This window comes from Alnus glutinosa, chromosome 7 (assembly GCF_958979055.1).
Source record: "Alnus glutinosa chromosome 7, dhAlnGlut1.1, whole genome shotgun sequence".
In the NCBI taxonomy this organism is placed as follows: Eukaryota; Viridiplantae; Streptophyta; class Magnoliopsida; order Fagales; family Betulaceae; genus Alnus; species Alnus glutinosa.
In genome coordinates, this window is record NC_084892.1 from 8,938,306 (window position 1) to 8,952,731 (window position 14,426).

Below are 14,426 nucleotides of genomic sequence, written 5' to 3' on the forward strand. Positions count from 1 at the left end.
ACTACAATGACCATCTATAAACTTTTTGAACCACAAAAGATGATTTGTAATTTAGGCCAATCCCAAAAATCAAGAGTGCAATTATGCTTTTTCTCATCTTGGGGTGGATTCTTCTCCCTTTTTCGCTAGTTCTCCTTCCGAAAACATGTAGATCTTTTAGTCGTTTGCTTTTCATCCTTTGTAGTCAAAATTTCATTTCTTCCAATCTGGAGCCTCATCGCGGTGCTTAACCCCATTTCTCTAGTTGACACTATATATATGTGTATGGGAAAAGATTTTTGCACAACAAATTGTACAACACATGCACAACACAAGACACATGGATGAGACCCATGTGTTTTGTGTTGTACAATTTTATTATGCACTAATCACAACTCTATGTGTATATATATATATATATATATCCTGACTCAGTTCTACGATAAAAAGATGATAGAGAGAGAGAGAGAAATTATACATCCAAGCCAAAGGATAGAGGGATAACTTGATTGGCAACCTAATCAATTAATGGCCACCATTTGCACTATGACAGCTCTTAGTGTTTAGGGGTGTACAAACAGTTATAATCGATGGTTATTGGCTAAAACCGCTAACCGCTTTGTTATTTCATTTTACCAACCATAACCGCAACAGCTAACCGCTTAGGCGAATGCGGTTATTTTTATAATCGCTGGTTAGCAATTATTGCCTTAATAATCGGCGGTTTTAAAACCGCTTTTGAATTCCGATTTTGGGCCGGGTTTAGACCAATTTTGGGCCGATTTTTGTGCAAATTTTAATATTTTCAAAAAAAAAACTTTTTGGACCTTTTGTCCTTTGGTATAAAATTAACAAATCTAAAAACAAAATTACAAATCCAAAACACAAATGCACAAACAAATAACCATAAAACCAAATCCAAATCTAATTTTACAAATCCAAATAACCAAATTCAAAACTCAAAAATTACAAATCCAAATAACCACATAGACACATATTCCAAATTCCAAAACCAAACAAATCAAAATAACCAAATACTCTAAGATATTACAAATCCAAAATCCAAAAATTACAAATCCAGATATATCCTCATCAGTTTCTATCTGCAAAGGAAATTGAATGTCACCAATGGTCAGAGATATTCGCTAGTAGTCATTGATGGTCACTTACGTCCACAGTATATTCCTCATTCTATCACAAGGGTGAATTCCTTGCAATCAAAAATATACAAAGTTACAAACAAAAATATCTCTAGAGGTCAATACAAACCTACATCAAAAATTCCAAATAACCAAAACCAAAACATTACAACCAAATTAATCAATAGCCCTTCTATACTAACATCTTTTTAGATAAAGTCCAAAGATGCTTCGATCATTGATATTTTGGTTTCTGCCATTACATTATACATTTAGTTACTTGGTTTTTGTAGTTTTTGTTTTGCCTTAAAGTCATAATCAGATCAATCTTCTTAAACAGAGAAACAGAAGGCAAAAAACTTTTGAAAATTTACTTCTACTTCCAGTACAATCATAACAATTTAATCCAAACAGATCTACAAAAATATGTGGAGCGCAAGATGGGTAGAAATTAAGAAAGATATAAAAGATTATCAAACTCTTTCCTTCTGGAATATCTTCTTTTGTTGGTGGGTAGAAACTTCTTTTGAGTAAAGGACACTGCTCAAAAATCAAAAGAAAAGGAAGGGGGGAAAACAGAAAAAAAAAAAAAAAAAAAAAAAAAAAAAAGAAAAAGAAAAGAAAAGAAGAAGATTAGGCAAGAGAGAGCAACCTGAAAAAACGAGAGAAAACGAGACAAACGTAGAACTGGTGGAGAAGCTTACAGTGTAGCAACGACGGAGACGAGCGGTGGCGGAGACGAGATGGGCGGAGAGGAGACGAGAGGCACTGGCAGTAGAGGTTGGGCATGTGGGCGACAAAATGAAATTGAAAGTTTGAAACCCTAAACCTAAAACATTTAAGATATATATATATATATATATATATATATATATGTCAAAAACGGCGTCGTTTTGGGCATTCAGCAATGCCCAAAACGACGCCCCTCTCCCAGCATCTCAGGTTTTTAATATATATATATAAGCGGTTAACGATTACTAATCTCTTTTTCCAAACCCTATAACCACTTTTAAAAGCGATTAACGGTTTTAAAGCGGTTATAACCGCTCCGTTTGTACACCCCTATTAGCGTAGTCACTATCATTATCACCCCCTCATAATTTTTGGGTATCTTTGGCAAATGTTTGTACAGAACATGGTAGTGAGTTTTTAATTTTGAAATTAGTAAAAAGTGATGATGTGATATAAAGTAAAAATAATTTGTATAGAAAAGTGAACAAATTTTGTATTGTAGTGAATTTTTTTTATTTGAATAGTAATAAAAAATTATTGATGTAATATAAAAAGTGAAAAAGTTGAAATATTTTGATGTTTATTATTATTGAAAAATGTAAAAATGAGGGAAAAAAGTAAGGACTACTACTCTGTTTACGTAAAAGACATTGCCAAACATAGCCTTTATTCTTCTTTTGATGAGAAGTTATACACTTTATGGGTAAAAATGCAGTAGATAATAATTGTCTGCATTCGCTATTTACACTTGGTCGTTATTCTCATATGCGGATGCGATTAGTAAAAACTATTATTCGCATGCAGATAACGATTTTAAGGAATGCAGATGCGGTTAATAATCGCATTGGCATTCCCTTTATATATAATATATATTAAATATTTTTAATTAAATTTATTAAAACGATGTCGTTTTAAATTTAATAAGTTTAGGGACTTTAAGTTATGCTAGGTTTTTTTACTATTATCTTAAAGTCATACCTCGATCACTACAATTTTTTTTTTTTCTAAAAAAAAAAAATTTATTTGGGTAATCCAAATCCCGATTACTTTATGAGACAATAATCTTCTATTGTTGATAATCCTGAATTGTGTAACAAATGAAATTTTAATTTATTTAAGCTTGCATATAGCAATATCCACATTATTTAATGTTACATATAGATTTATTATCAATAGCATTTCTCAATCCCCAAAACACCCATTACTTTATACGCGGATAGCGAATAATAATCACATTTAATAACCACAATAAACGCACGAATGTAGATACTTAAAAGTGATAATCGCATCCACATTTTCACCTTTAGCTATAGTTATCAATTTTTTTCTCCAAAAGCTAATTCTTAAATGATGTGTTAATCACATATGAAATTTATTATTTTAAAAAATATTATCATATTCGTTTAAAAATCACGAATTTTTGTTTTGTTTTGTTTTTATTGAAAGCAGAGCATTTTCCTAACTTGATGGTTTTGATTGCGATGTTTGGGAAACTGAAGAGCCAAAAGAGAACTTGATTTTTGCCTGCTTGAAAAGTCATTTTTCCTGCTAAAAAAAAGAAAAAGTAAAAAAAGAGTAATTTTTCCCAAGAACGTTTTTCATCCATTCTTGTTGATCCCAATCGGGTTGCTGAAGAGAGGACTTGTTTGCTCCCACAGTCCCACTAGAATAGATTAATCAGGATTCTGGAGAGAAAGCCAAAAAAGACTTGGGCAAAAACCATTTTGCCAAACGAACTCTCTCTGTTCTTCTGGTTCTGGTGACAAAAACAAAATATGGCTTTCTCGTCCTGGTTTTCTCGTCTACGTTCCTCCTCAAAGGGCTTCGTTTACTCCAGTATCCGAAGCTCACGTTTCCAGAATCTTGAAACTCCAAAAGCACGGGTCACGACGCATGTCTTCCACTCCAATAGCTCAAGACTCAGAAACCCATTCCTGTCCCTGCTTCCTGCGGCCCTTGCAGTCTCAGCTGGAGCACTTGCCCTTCAATCCCAATCAAACCCTTCATTCTGCGACGCTTCTGATACTAATGCTAGGTGGGTTTAAGATAACAAATGATTCTTCTTGAGAATATTGGTTGATAAATGGGTTTCATTACTTATTGTTCTTTTGGGTAGCAGAGGTGTCAGCTTTGGGGGCCAAGGTAGCACCGAGTTTGTGGTAAAGGGATCGCACAAGGAACTTCCAAAAGAGCTTATTGATGAACTGAAGGCTATATGTCAAGTATTATATCACTGTTTCTTTATAATATTTGATTGCTGAGAAATTTTAGTGAGGGCAATTTAAACTTCATTTGATGGAGCAACTAGCTGGAGCGTTATTATTACTATAATTTTTTTTGTTCCTACTACTATTTGTTACAGTTGTTAATTAATTGTTCGTGTGGGTTGGTAATGATATTATTAGTCGTGCAGGATGACATTACTATGGATTATGATGAGAGGTATATCCATGGAAAACCACAAAATAGCTTTCACAAAGCAGTCAATATCCCTGATGTGGTTGTTTTCCCAAGGTGAGACTTTTATGGACCTTGAGATTAGATGTTCATTTGCAATGCTAATCTTTGAGGATAAGCTTTTTGATGGCTTCGTTGCTCCTTATCTTCATGTGTATTTCTTATTCCTAATACTTCAAGAAAGTTGGTTTCTTTACATAAAACTAATCTATCTGTTTAAATTTCATACAAATTAAAATAAACGATTGCATTTTATCAAGTCAATTATAGTTATTAGCAGTATATTTGAGAGTTATAAAAATATGATATATCTGTGCGTGTGTTTATTTAGAAGCTCTTGCAGGCAATGTCAAGGTTCGTGATTATGCTTGTAAGGTAGCTAAAGTTTAATGCCGTCAAGAAGAATTTGGTGGTAGATTTTTATTTATTTATTTTTTCTTGTTTGCGGTTTTCTTTGGGTTGGAGAGGGGGGGAGGATATTGGGGGATGATGGTGGTAATAGCGAGAGGTAGCAATTGTAGCCATCATGCAGTGCAGAGTTGATGCGCTTGTATGGTAGCAATGACATATTGGTTGGATGGTGAAGCCCATATCATGATGATGCTTGTGGTAATTATAAGGATTAAGTACTAGAGGTTGGATCAGATGAAAGTTAATCATGTATCTATTTCTGTAACCATGTGTTATGAATGTTTGTTTAAGTTTTAAGAGTTTCCCATGTGTGATATTTTAATAAAAAAAGATGCATAGGATTTGTCACAAGTGGTTGCATATTATGTATTTGAGACATGAGGAAACATTAGCAGTTTTTTAAGAGAGTTAAAAATTCTGGTTACCTGCTCTGTGAATGCACTATGAACTATGTCTTATGCTTGATAGTTTTCTTAACAGAATGTGCCCTGATTCATAATTTGCAGGTCTGAGGAAGAAGTTTCCAAGATAGTCAAATCATGTGACAAGCATAAGGTCCGAGACTCTAAGTTTCTCCTCTTCTGTGAATCGATAATGATGCCCTACCCTTATGCATTTCTTTTGATTAGTACTGTGGCTTTTTCTTTGAGATGTTTGTATTTCCCTTTGAATTGGTTAGTTCTCAATTGCCATTAAAGTTTCAGCCATGTGGATCGAATGATAATACATCTATAATTTTTTCACAAACTGTGAGAATTGAAAAAGTAACTACTAAAAAGATCAACACAATTGACGATCTGCTTTATTTGCTTGCTGTCACTAGTGCATGAAAAATTATATAGCCTTTCAAGAAAGTACTGAAGTCGGTTTTCTTTTAATCCACAAGCAGGTCCCAATTGTACCATATGGTGGAGCTACATCAATTGAGGGTCACACCTTGTCTCCAAACGGAGGTGTTTGCATTGACATGTCATTGATGAAAGTATGTATTATCTCTTTGTATAATAAGAGTTAGATTTGGTTTAAAAATTAAAGCCTCGCTTGCCATTTCTTATATCTGTGGATAAATAACTGATATTTTTTGGCTTCCAAATTTGCTTGTGCAAGATGTATGGATTCTTATGTTTAAAATAAGATAAGGGACATCAGGCTAAATAGAAGTTGCAACCATCTTTTTTGGTCCTTCCCACTTTTGATGCAAGCATGCAAGTGCTTGCTTTCCTTTATGTGTGTTTGTGTGTGTCACCTATAGAAGACAAACTTGGATAGAGCAAACACCGCACTTCATCATGAGCTTTTGAATGTCAGTCTTTGGAGTCTAGAGCATGTTTTCTCTTCCGTTGATGTCAGTCTCTGGAGTCTGAATCCGTCATTCTCTCATATTTTATCTGTTCTCTCTAGTTACAAAACAAGAAATTCGTTTGGTGTTGTTATTATTGTTTGCCATGCTTATATTCCATCATTTGTTTAAATTATAGACTGTTAAAGCATTACATATTGACGACATGGATGTGGTTGTTGAGCCTGGGATTGGATGGATGGAGCTTAATGAATACCTGGAGCCCCATGGTCTATTCTTTCCCCTTGATCCAGGTTAGTTTATTATGTATCCTTGTTTTCAATAGGAAATATCTGGGATGTATTAATTTTGTTTCTCTCTTATAGTTGAGATGCTGTTTGAATTGTTTCATATCAAGAGAAAGTTAGAAAATGTCAAATGCATATGCCTTGGAACTGCGCATTTTGATATGTGCCGTGAAATAAAAACATGCTGTCAGAAGCTGCAAGGTATTGCAAGCAATATAAATCATTCTTCTAGGAAATTATATTTAGTTGGCATATGTTAATTCATGTGCAGCTTTGGTGGTGTCCCACTTGACATCCTATTGAAATGGTCTACACTGCCATTGCTTCCTGAATTGATTTATGGCATAAGTAGAGAAACGTGTGTTTGACATGGCAAAAAAATGCTAGAGTATCTTTCTAACATATTCTCTCCATCCCAATTTAAGTTTCTTGCTTACTATTCAGGTGTCCCAATATAACTGTCTACTTTCCAAAAGTTAGAACATTTACTTAGACATTTTCCTGAGCTACCCTCATCCTTTTCATAAAGTAAACAAGATTCTCATTACAAGTTGTGTCCAGCACTAATTTAGAATGAAGAACATGCTAAGTTAATTAGATACTTATTGTGGGGCGGAATTTAGAGGATAGACAATTTCCAGGCAATCTTTATGTGCTAATATCTTTCATCCTATGTATTTCTGTATGGAAGTCAAAGTGATATCTGAATTCCTTGGACCTTGGCTGTGTCAGTACTTATCTTTGAATCTTTGTAGAGTAATAACAAAGATATTTGAAGTATGACAAGAATTGTGTTATTATAAATCTGAAATTAAGGCTGAACCAAGGAGGCAAGTGGCAAATTCTTTGATAGTGTGGTGATGCTATTAGCCCGATACAAACTAAAAAGAGATATTAATAGTATAGTAAACTAATATGACACTTAGCTGCACCATAAAGTCTTCTTTGATAGTGTGGCACCACAAGTGTTACACTTCCAAAAGCTCTTATATAACAGAGATGTTACTTAGGATAATGAAATTTGGGTAGGTGCTTAGCTTTCTGCTTAAAAGGTAAAAAATTTATGCATTAAAAGCTAACACAACCCATTTTGTGTTTAGTTTTTCCACATCATTTATGGCCACATTAGGGTGAGAGTTGGAGTAATTCCCAACTAGTTCTGATATCTTATTTCCAATATATGAACCTGGTGTATTTAACAAGTCATTTTTCTATTTGGATTTTCATGTACTTCAAATCTTTTTGACAAGCAGGGCCTGGTGCGACCATTGGGGGTATGTGTGCTACACGTTGTTCGGGTTCTTTAGCTGTGAGGTAGTTGCTCTGCTTTATTAGCTTTAAATTTTCACTTTTTGCTGACAATGTTAATACATGCAAGTTTGCTTCCCAGAAGTAAAAGTTCAAAGATTTGATTACCTGATGGACCATGTTGTAACATTTTTGTCCTAAATTACTTGTGTTATTTTTCTCAATCTTAGTAATCCCATTGAATATGGGGGTTGAAGTACTAAAGTACTGCAAATATTCCTCTAAACACATCTACTAGGCTGTGCACCTTAGTCTCTCCCTCTGCACGTTAGTGAAGACTTCTTTATTTTATATCCCATCTTTGTGGATTGAACTAGACCTTAATGAAAAAAGAGAATCTACTTCATTCCATTAATAACACAGAGAGAAAGGCTCCACACTATATTTTATAAATCAGAAAAATGGCGTTTGTGATAGATTGAATTGGAGGTGCTCATACTATCCCCTTCTGCTAAATAAATAAAGGAAGGAAACTTCACATATGTTTAGGATTGTTTTTCTTTTCTTGCTAGAAGTGTTTCTGGATTCAGTATCATTGTTAAGCTCGTAGATCTGACCCTCCATATTTGAGGCTATGTATGCTGTTTTCAAGTGTTATCCAGAACCTAATGGTCTCTTTTAATGAACAAAATTATCATTTAGGGGTAGGGGTATAAGTACATTCAAGCAAGTAAGAGCGGACCCTGCTGCTCTAGCAGACTAGCACATATTCTTTTGCTGCAGGTTGAAACGCTTTAAGCTTTTCCACTACTTTGAGGAAAGTGTTAAAATATGTGAAGTTGTAAGAGTAAAATATGATTTATGAGGAGTTGATATATAATTGATCTATATGTAAATAATACTGTATTAAGGTTGATTGTAAAGAATTTGCATATTTTTTCATCATAGATTGTCATAATTCCCAAAAGTGTAGGCGACTTTCATGTAGTGGTCTTTGATCAAAGCATCATGAAATGCTTATGGGCTGTTGAAAAGAATAATGTATTCTTTATGTCTTTTAGTTGGTCAAGAGTGGCTGTCGTAGGTGCCCACCTGGTAAACTTTCATATGCTTCCATTGCTTCTTATGAATTAACATCTATAGGTAACCCCAAGGGGTTGGTAAAAGTGTTAAGGACCTTGGTCTTTGTGGTAGTCCCATGAGGTCTAAGGTTCGAATTCCCTTGAGTGCAAACAATTCATTGGGGCTAGCCTACCGGCGAAGTTGGAGTATTATCCGATTCGTATGGAGGGGGCGCTTTATACGGGTAAGGGGTTTACCTGATAGAAGTGGATACACAAAGTTGCTCTGCTTTGGAGGGGTTCCTCATCATTAAAAAAAAAAAAAAAAATTCTATAGGATCAATCAATGAAAATTAGTGACCAAGTCCACGACCATTTCATGACAAGACTCTTTTTTCTTTGCATGTCTTAGCTTGTCATTGTATACTTGGATTTTATATAATTTCATGATTTCCTTGTTCTATTTTATTCTTCTAGTTAGGTGTTTCTCTTGTATACTTCCTATGTGTCCGGGTTGGCCTTTCGCTTTTAATAATATTCCGATTACTTATTTAAAAAAAAAATAGTAATTTCAGTTGTCTGATTTAATATTGGATATTGGATTTAATGATTATGTTTCTAGCATGTAGGTATGGAACCATGCGTGATAATGTCATTAATCTCAAGGTTTGTTAATAACCCTTTTGATGTCATATTCAACTTCCAAATGCTGTATTTCTTATGTTGTTTGTCTTCCAGGTGGTTCTTGCCAATGGAGATATTGTTAAGACAGCATCTCGTGCTCGAAAGAGTGCTGCAGGGTTTGTTCTATTGTCTTCTTCTTCTTCTTCTTTTTTTTTTTGTTTTTTTGAGAAGTTATATTAAAAAACAAATGAGAAAGTTGGTGGGACAAAAATGCAGCCAGGCATGCTGTTAACCATATAATTTGTATGTCTTAGGTATGATCTGACCCGCCTGATGATTGGAAGTGAAGGAACTCTGGGTGTAATAACAGAAGTCACTCTTCGACTTCAGAAAATTCCTCAATACTCAGTGGTACCTTGATCCTTTATTTGTTTGAAGGTTTTATTTTCAAAATTATTTCTAGTTTGCTGACATATGTGGTTGTCTTTCAGTAATTGTATCTTAAATCTAATTATATAATTGTTTTGTTATGCAACATGATGAGAGATATATTTGAATCTTATTTCTCATTTGAATGATCTTTTACTCATTTATGATCCTTTCCATGTATAAAGATATGGCTTGTGTGGAGACTTCTTGATTTGTGTTGTATGCTTAATTTCCATTCTCTCATGTTTCCGATTTCCATCAAATAAGCTGAAAGATGAGGAATAACATTAGAAATAGATACACTAAAAATACAAGAAATTGCATTTATGATCTTTTGAACTACCTCATATTGCATAGAATATATAAGTAATCAAATTCATCTGATCATATGCTTTTGGTACTCTTAACATATCATCAAGACAGAGGTTTATGTCTTGCTTTTTCCCTCTGTAAAACATCGTGGTTCTTGCCTATGATGCCTCTAAGATTCGCTATTGCAAGATGAGCATCAATATATTTGCTGGTGGTGTTGTTACATACTGGCTCGCTAGCTGTTGTAAGCATCACTGTGATAATTCTTTCCGTGGTTTTTAGTATTAAGTGGTTGTGGTTAATCATGGTTGTCACTTCTAGTCGAAATTATAATATTTTATTCCATGTAATATTGAAAAGCTTTGTTTTAGTAACATTGGAAGTTTTGTAACCTTTCTTTGAGACACTTCTACATGACATTTTTATTCTAATAATTTTTCTTTCTTGCACAATAAAAATATTCTGTCAAATTAATTAATCTTTCTATCTATATTAGTTGCAGTTGGAGTCATATTCATATGCTCAGCTTATATACATTTTGTTGATTTACAATTTTGCAGGTTGCAATGTGTAATTTCCCTTCAGTTAAGGATGCAGCAGATGTTGCTATAGCCACAATGCTGTCTGGTATACAGGTAGGATTTAGCTGCAAATTTTGTTTGCCATTTCAATTTCTTCACGGATATTCTTTTCCTACTTGTTAGGTGTCAAGGGTAGAGCTATTGGATGAGGTTCAAGTGAGAGCTATCAATATAGCTAATGGAAAAAATTTGCCTGAAAGTCCTACCTTAATGTTTGAATTTATAGGCACAGGTAAACAGGATCCTCGTTTTATCTCAAGTGAAATTTTCTGTCCCAATTTATTTTTGGCTAAAAGCAAATTTAAGTTGAAGGAATTTTTTTATCATTGAGCTTACTGCACTTACCTTTATATCAGAAAACCAAAACCAACTGATTTAATAATTGCTGGTGTTTATTTGACTTTAAAACTCGAGAAATTATGCTAAATAGGATGTAATTAGTTTATGTTAGCAATCACATGTAAGACAACAAATAGTATGGTCATAGCGACTCAGGCTTTAAAGCATCCTGCCCCCGCCCTCTTCCCCTTACCTGAGCAAAATGCTCATTACTTTTTCATATTTCTGAATAAATACATCACCATTTCCAGTAGGAAGCTAATCCTAAGCTGTCTTCTTCTTCACCTTTTGTGATTCGTAATTTATTTCTTGATTATTGTGTTTTAGAGGCATATTCACGTGAGCAAACACAAATTGTTCAGAAGATTGTTGCAGAGCACAATGGCTCAGATTTTGTATTTGCAGAAGACCCTGATGATAAAAAGGAGCTTTGGAAGGTAGTGGTTACGAAATTGATGTTCAGTGATTGGCCTTTTGTTATTACTATTCTTTCATGTTGATATATAAACAAACCCTTTTACTTCAAAATCTTACTTTTGGGACTAATTATTTTATCAAAATAATTTGTCAAAATTGGAGAAACACTACAAGTTTGGCTGTTTAATTATATTATTTATTTTTATTTTTTATTTTTATGGACCTTGTGGCTGTTTTATTTCAACTCCGTATGTGAACTCGTGTCTCACTGCTCTACTATGTCCTTTTAATTTATTTTCCAAATTGTGTAATTTTTCATGTATGATGTTAATTACTTAGTATGTCTCTACACGGATTTTAGACACAAGCATGTGCTGGGCCAATATCCCAACCATTTTACTGTATTAAATAATGACAGTCTGATCTTTTTGTAAAAGAGAATAAGATCTTGCCAATAAAGATATAATTGTATGACATCCAAGAGCTGTACACGTGTAACTGGACTCAATTGAAGAAACTCTTGAAAACTAGATTTACTTACCAAGTTAAGGCAGAATATATAATATATGTGGCTGGACTCACTTGTGCTGACATTTTACCCTTTATCCCCTTGGAATGGGCGTGTTTTTTGGTATGTTTGAAAGAGACATACATGCATGGAGTTGCAACTCTTTAAATAGATTGATCGTACACTCAAACGTACTTGTTAGTGCATGTGGTATACAGATCAACACACACAAAGGGTATGTATACATATGCAGAATAGGGTTCTTCAGTTGCATCATTGCACCTGAAGCCTCAGCCCAAAACATACCAGAGATCTGGTTGATTTCCATAACCATTAACCAACCCCTTGTAAGATTAAAACCCTAACTGGCCTATATGGCCTTCTTGGATGAGTAGGTATTGGTTTCTTACTTAATTTGTGGCCCCTATTCCTTATTTTTCTTTCATCCGCAAACGTTTTCCCATAGGCCGACACCCCCCCCCCCCCTCCCCTCTCCCGGTCCAGGCACTGATCTATATCACTCCAGAAGTGACCCCAGTAGTTTCCACTTCTGTTGGACCAGACACCACCTTGCAACTATGACATAACGTCACCCGCTTCCATCCCAATATAGATCCATTTGTTTATTTAGTTTAACGAGGCCTCTTGTAAGATGCTTCTTCCGAATAGTCCTTATTGCCATTCTCTATATTTTCTAATTCAATGTTTTAATTGCATTAAGCTAAGGAAGGAGGCACTCTGGGCTTGCTTTGCATTGGAACCTAATTTTGAGGCAATGATATCGGTCAGTTGACAACAAAGGATTTTATTTACAATTGTATTTACTTTCTAATAGTCTTAAGAACCTCTTTTCTTTTCTTTTCTTTTTTTGTTAGTTTTAATCCTATGACCTTTAATTTTTGCAGGATGTATGCGTTCCTCTCTCGCGCCTTGCAGATTTAATATCAAGGTCCAAACGAGAGCTCAATGCATCACCACTTGTCTGGTATGTCTGATCAGAATGACTATTTTTTTGGACATAAAGGTTAAGTTGAAGCATTTTATGTTTCTTTTTCAGTATGGATGGTCAAATGAACTTATGCTTACAATGCATACGCCTTTTGTTATCGTTCCTATTAACAGCACAGTTATTGCTCATGCTGGTGATGGAAATTTCCACACAGTGATTCTGTTTGATCCTAACATAGAAGAACATCGGCGGGAAGCAGAGAGACTTAACCAATTTATGGTCTATACCGCATTGTCAATGGACGGTATGCACTCTTATTCTGGGATGAACTTAGTGTATCTGTTTTTCATCTGGACAATGAAATAACACTGCAACCTGAAAGCAAGTTATGGTGCTAACAATTGGTTTCTGTGACAACTAAGCAGGAACATGTACCGGTGAACATGGTGTTGGTACAGGGAAAATGAAGGTATCTCACTATAATCTTTAGACGTATAGGAGATTTAATAGAATACCCAGATGCAACTTCTCAAATGCATTGGGCAACAACTTCAGTATCATGCTCATATCTTGGAATCTGGCACAATTGGCATGTTCTAAATTTCATGCTTTGGCAGTTCCCTAGCTGGGGCAATGGCATGGAAAGTAAATGGAACTTCTGTTTACTTATTCAATGTTATCTGACAATGTAGTTACTATTCTGATCAGGTTCTCTTTTACATTTTTCAGTATCTTGAGAAAGAGCTGGGAATGGAGGCTCTGAGGACCATGAAAAGAATAAAGGCTGCATTAGATCCCAACAATATTATGAATCCAGGAAAGCTCATTCCTCCCCATGTTTGTTTCTAAGAGCTTCCCCTTTTGAATGTTGCACCTACTGGAGTGGTATCTGCTTTGTATTTGAGCTACTGCATCAGGCCTTGCACAACATAACTCCCTATCCTCCTTCAATGTCCGTTTGGTATTGACAAAAGTAAATTAAGAATTGTAATTTTGCACCCTTCAATTTTCTCGATTTACCCTTCTATATTTCTGGAGGAAAAAGTTTGAAGGAGAAAATTTCAAGTTAATAAATAAACTAGTGGAGATGTGGAACAATTAAGTAAAGGAAATTCCATGGAATGGTTAACCTACTTTAAAAGGCTTCAAATTTTGCATGTATATGTAGCAGACGTCAAGCACCTTAAGAGAAGTGATAATTCAGGACTAAGGTCACGTTTGGTAGACACGAATAGTTCCGTTGTTTGGTTGTGCATCATTACTACTATTCTCCTAAAATGAGGAATAGTTATTCCTCTAAATTCCTGGAAGAATAGAATAGTATTTTAAAATTATTATATATATATATATATATATATTAAAAGTCCCCATCACATGGGACGGGCATGTGATAAAGTTTAGTTTTTTTTTTTTTTTTTTTTTTTTTTTTTTTTTTTTTAAATTGGGTGTAAAATTAAAAAATAAAAAATCAAGATTTTTTGAAAATATTTTTTTAGATCTGGGGCAGTTTAGTAAATTTGACTTAATTTTAATAAGAATTTAGTCATTTTCGTGTTGTCATCAAAACAAAAGAATATAAATAGTTAGTACATTTCAGCTTTATATATTTCTAGCAACACTTATTTTTGATTTAAGAATTCATACTTGTTGGAA

General features: G+C 34.3%; 1 protein-coding gene across 2 annotated transcripts; it reads left to right on the forward strand.

The window, feature by feature from the left end:
* The first annotated feature begins 3,411 nt into the window (after positions 1 to 3,411).
* LOC133872474 (D-lactate dehydrogenase [cytochrome], mitochondrial) lies at positions 3,412 to 13,923 on the forward strand. 2 transcript variants are annotated; one of them, XM_062309981.1, is made up of 18 exons: positions 3,412 to 3,885; positions 3,970 to 4,072; positions 4,264 to 4,364; positions 5,225 to 5,273; positions 5,608 to 5,700; positions 6,197 to 6,311; positions 7,559 to 7,619; positions 9,244 to 9,280; positions 9,353 to 9,414; positions 9,553 to 9,649; positions 10,540 to 10,614; positions 10,684 to 10,792; positions 11,227 to 11,336; positions 12,555 to 12,608; positions 12,730 to 12,809; positions 12,947 to 13,077; positions 13,199 to 13,242; positions 13,503 to 13,923. In XM_062309981.1, the coding sequence occupies exons 1-18, from the start codon at positions 3,626 to 3,628 to the stop codon at positions 13,620 to 13,622; spliced, it is 1,701 nt and encodes a 566-aa protein (XP_062165965.1). In that variant the 5' UTR covers positions 3,412 to 3,625; the 3' UTR covers positions 13,623 to 13,923. The 2 variants fall into 2 exon arrangements, with proteins under 2 accessions (XP_062165965.1, XP_062165964.1); XM_062309980.1 differs by having other exon boundaries at positions 3,413 to 3,885; positions 12,546 to 12,608.
* Positions 13,924 to 14,426: the final 503 nt, after the last annotated feature.